We start from the raw sequence: 3179 nt of genomic DNA on the forward strand, positions 1-3179 counted from the left end.
CTTTGGAGATGTGCACTTTATAACACTCATATTAGGCACAGAGTGAAATCATGCTGTCTTTAAATTGCGCCTCATTTCAAGGAGTCATTTTCTGTCACTTTATGCAGAAAATCCAAGAGTCTACTCGACAATGAGAAGGGGATACATTTACGAAATCCACCCCAGGGAGTGCCAGAGCCTTACTGTTTTTGACAGGCCCACTTTGTCTCCCACTTAATTTCAGTCTTCTATCTCCTCTGTCTCTCTGCTCAGGCACTCTGACCCAGTTCATCCTGGTGCTGTACGGCACTGGCTCAGCTTCTTCCAGCTCCTGTGACAAGGCTCAGCCTGGCAACAACAACTGTAAGACCCTGGACCTGAGGCAGATATGCATCGGTGAGACTGGTATCTCTTGTCCCCAGTTTGTTCCACACAGGAAGTTACTGTCACAACAGCCGAGAGGGGGCTGTGTAATTACTGAGTCATGTTGAGATGTGACAAGTGAAGCAGCGTGTGAGGTGAGCAGGATGAAATATTGTCCCATGTGTGCTCAGCTGCCTCCGTTTGCAGCACACGCCTCTACGTCAGCTTTTGGCACGCTCGTTTGAAATTAGCTTATTCAAACTCTTCCTGCAAACGTCACAGAGCATTTGCATCAGTATCAATTTGAAATGAAGATCTAACTTCTGATGGGATCAAATAACATTTTACTGCAGGTCCCTTTTTAATAACCTCATATGAATTTAATAGCGTCCATACTGCCTTCCCTTACCTCATCTAAATGCTGCTATAGGCAAGGTCTCAAGATACTACTGAGTGAGCACATCACAGTGTGAAGTCCACCTACATGTTGTCTGAAACAGTGACTGTCTGACCCCTACAGGCTGTCGGATGTACCTACACACCGACACATAAGATCATCCACAGAGTCATTAAAGAGTGAACAGAATTTAATTATCATACATTTGATTATTGTATCATATGTTATCATTATCATGTATCATGTGTTAAACGATGCTCTCCGACTCTAGGCTCACAGCTCTAGTTTCTCTGTGTTTCTGAACAAGTTGACAAGGCCCCGCAGTAAATTAGATTTCCCTCTTTCTGTTGGCTCACACTCCTGTTTCAGCTCTGTTACCCTCAGCACCCACAGCCTGTTAATTGCCATTATAGGCAATGGTCTGCATCTGGACCTGCTGCATATGGAAACAGCTCTGTTGACTTAAAACATGCTGCACTCAGCATTTAAATTGCAAAACTTTTTTTCGTCATCATTTTTTTGAGTAAGCAAAAGTAGCTCTAACAAAAGTCAAAGTGGCAACATGGATATAAAATTGCCTCTTAACTTTGTCACAGATTTTCTCAATAACTCATTGGTCCATGAGCACAGATATGTTAGACACAAGATGCTTTATCATGTTACAAATATATACATCCAGTTAAAATGCAGCACAAAAAACAGTCCAATACATAAACATGTGCAGTTTTGACTTCAGTGAGAATTTGAGTAGCAGTCACATTGACCAAGAGTGCTAATTTCTGGGTCCTTTGAAAGGAACTTAATTTCCTCAATAGTAATCAGCTCAGACAATTTCAGGTCCTTCTGTAAATATTTCCAAGAAGAGGGGGTAGCCATAACTTAAAGACAACAAGGCACACTATTTTGCAAAAGTTAAAAAGCCATTATTGAATAGGCTTAGCAACTTTCACCTAACAGTCTTTATCAGGGCCTGTAAAAACAAGAGGGGGCAGCATACTTAAAAGATTTTTTGCCAAGTACTTTCCAAACCTGGGGACCAACACCAAGAAAATATTAATATATGTTAATATATAATTGTAAGTGCACAGGCCACATTTGTTTTGTTTTTACACATGTATGTACACCGATAAGAAGGAGCCATCCCAAGCAGAGATTTATATACTAAAAGCAGCCAATGCCACTGTGTCCTCTGAGCCACGCCTGTCTGGGCAGGAATCCTGGTTCTGTTTTTGGGTTGTCTGACTCATATGAAAAGGTAAAAGCTTCGTGCTTCAGTTTTGTTTCTCTGTATTGCAGAGTGCGACGCCGGCCACTACCTCTTTCAGCAGGGCTGTGTGAAAGAATGTCCTCCAGGCTTTTCAGTGGGCTCCCAGCCGCTCAACTACACAGTGGGAAACTCTATACCACCAGCCTCCGTCCCAGCCTGCATGCCCTGCCCACCGCCCTGCCTGACCTGCAGCAGCCTCAGCCCGCAGGCCTGCCTGTCCTGCCCCCCTCACAGCTCCCTGGACCCCATATCTGGCACCTGCCTGCACCTCAACCAGTACATGCGTGAGTCCCCCGGCAGCTTCATGGTGGGCCAGGGGAACCCGGGAATGCAGATCCAGCTCAGCTCCCGGCTGCCCATCACCATCGCCGTGCTCAGCTGCATAGCCATCATCGCCACCTTCGCTGGCATCTTCCTGCTGCTGCAGCTGCGCTCAGGCGCTCTCATCAAGCTGCCCTCTCTGGAGGCTGGTGGCGGCCTCGGGGGCAGTTTCAGCCTGGGGGGGAACAGGGTGGTGTCATACCGCGGCATCCCGACAGTGTGGGGGGATGATGGGATAAATACAGACTCTGAAAATGAGGAGTTTGACGTCCAAAATGAGAGGACTGCCTTTATCAAAACACAAAGTGCTCTTTAATGCCTCCCCCACATCCCTCCCTCTCTCCTGCTTTTAAAGTCTTCTCACCCTCATTTGTCTGATAAGTCAGGGCTGTGGTAAACTGCCCTCTCACAGTCTTTTCTGGTTTTATCTCTCATCCCTTTTCTCCTGTCTCCGTCTTACCGTGTTCTCGTCTGAGTCCTGCTTCTGGATCCCCTGTGGGAGACCTGATGGGAAGCCGCTGTCTCTCAGAGCTCGGGATGGCCCAAGCTTTGCTCTGTTCACACTTGGGCGCTTTTCTATTAAACTGGCTCTCCCCCTCTTCTTGCCCTCAATCACTAACAGTGTCTGTCTGAGCAGAGTCCATTTTCCCCTCCAGCTCCAGCTCCTCTTTGTTACAGTAAACAAATTATTATTATTTCCTCCTTTTTTTCCCCTCTTTCCATCAGTCTCAGTGCAGTAGCCAGATGAGATTGTTGAATGTGAGGAGTGGAGATGTGTGTGTGTGTGTGTGTGTGTCTGTGTGTCTGTGTGTGTGTGTGTGTGTGTGTGTGTGTGTGTGTGTGTGTGTGTGT

The 3179-nt window shown here is 46.4% G+C and overlaps 1 protein-coding gene across 1 annotated transcript; it reads left to right on the forward strand.

Moving 5' to 3' along the window:
* Positions 1 to 223: 223 nt before the first annotated feature.
* LOC121966924 (furin-1-like) lies at positions 224 to 3161 on the forward strand (the record flags this gene model as incomplete). Its single annotated transcript, XM_042516993.1, has 2 exons — positions 224 to 375; positions 2036 to 3161. Coding segments are annotated over 2 exons (760 nt in total), but the record flags the coding sequence as incomplete, so codon positions are not given.
* Positions 3162 to 3179: the final 18 nt, after the last annotated feature.

The sequence above is a fragment of the Plectropomus leopardus genome, unplaced genomic scaffold (assembly GCF_008729295.1).
Source record: "Plectropomus leopardus isolate mb unplaced genomic scaffold, YSFRI_Pleo_2.0 unplaced_scaffold26334, whole genome shotgun sequence".
Lineage (NCBI taxonomy): Eukaryota > Metazoa > Chordata > Actinopteri > Perciformes > Serranidae > Plectropomus > Plectropomus leopardus.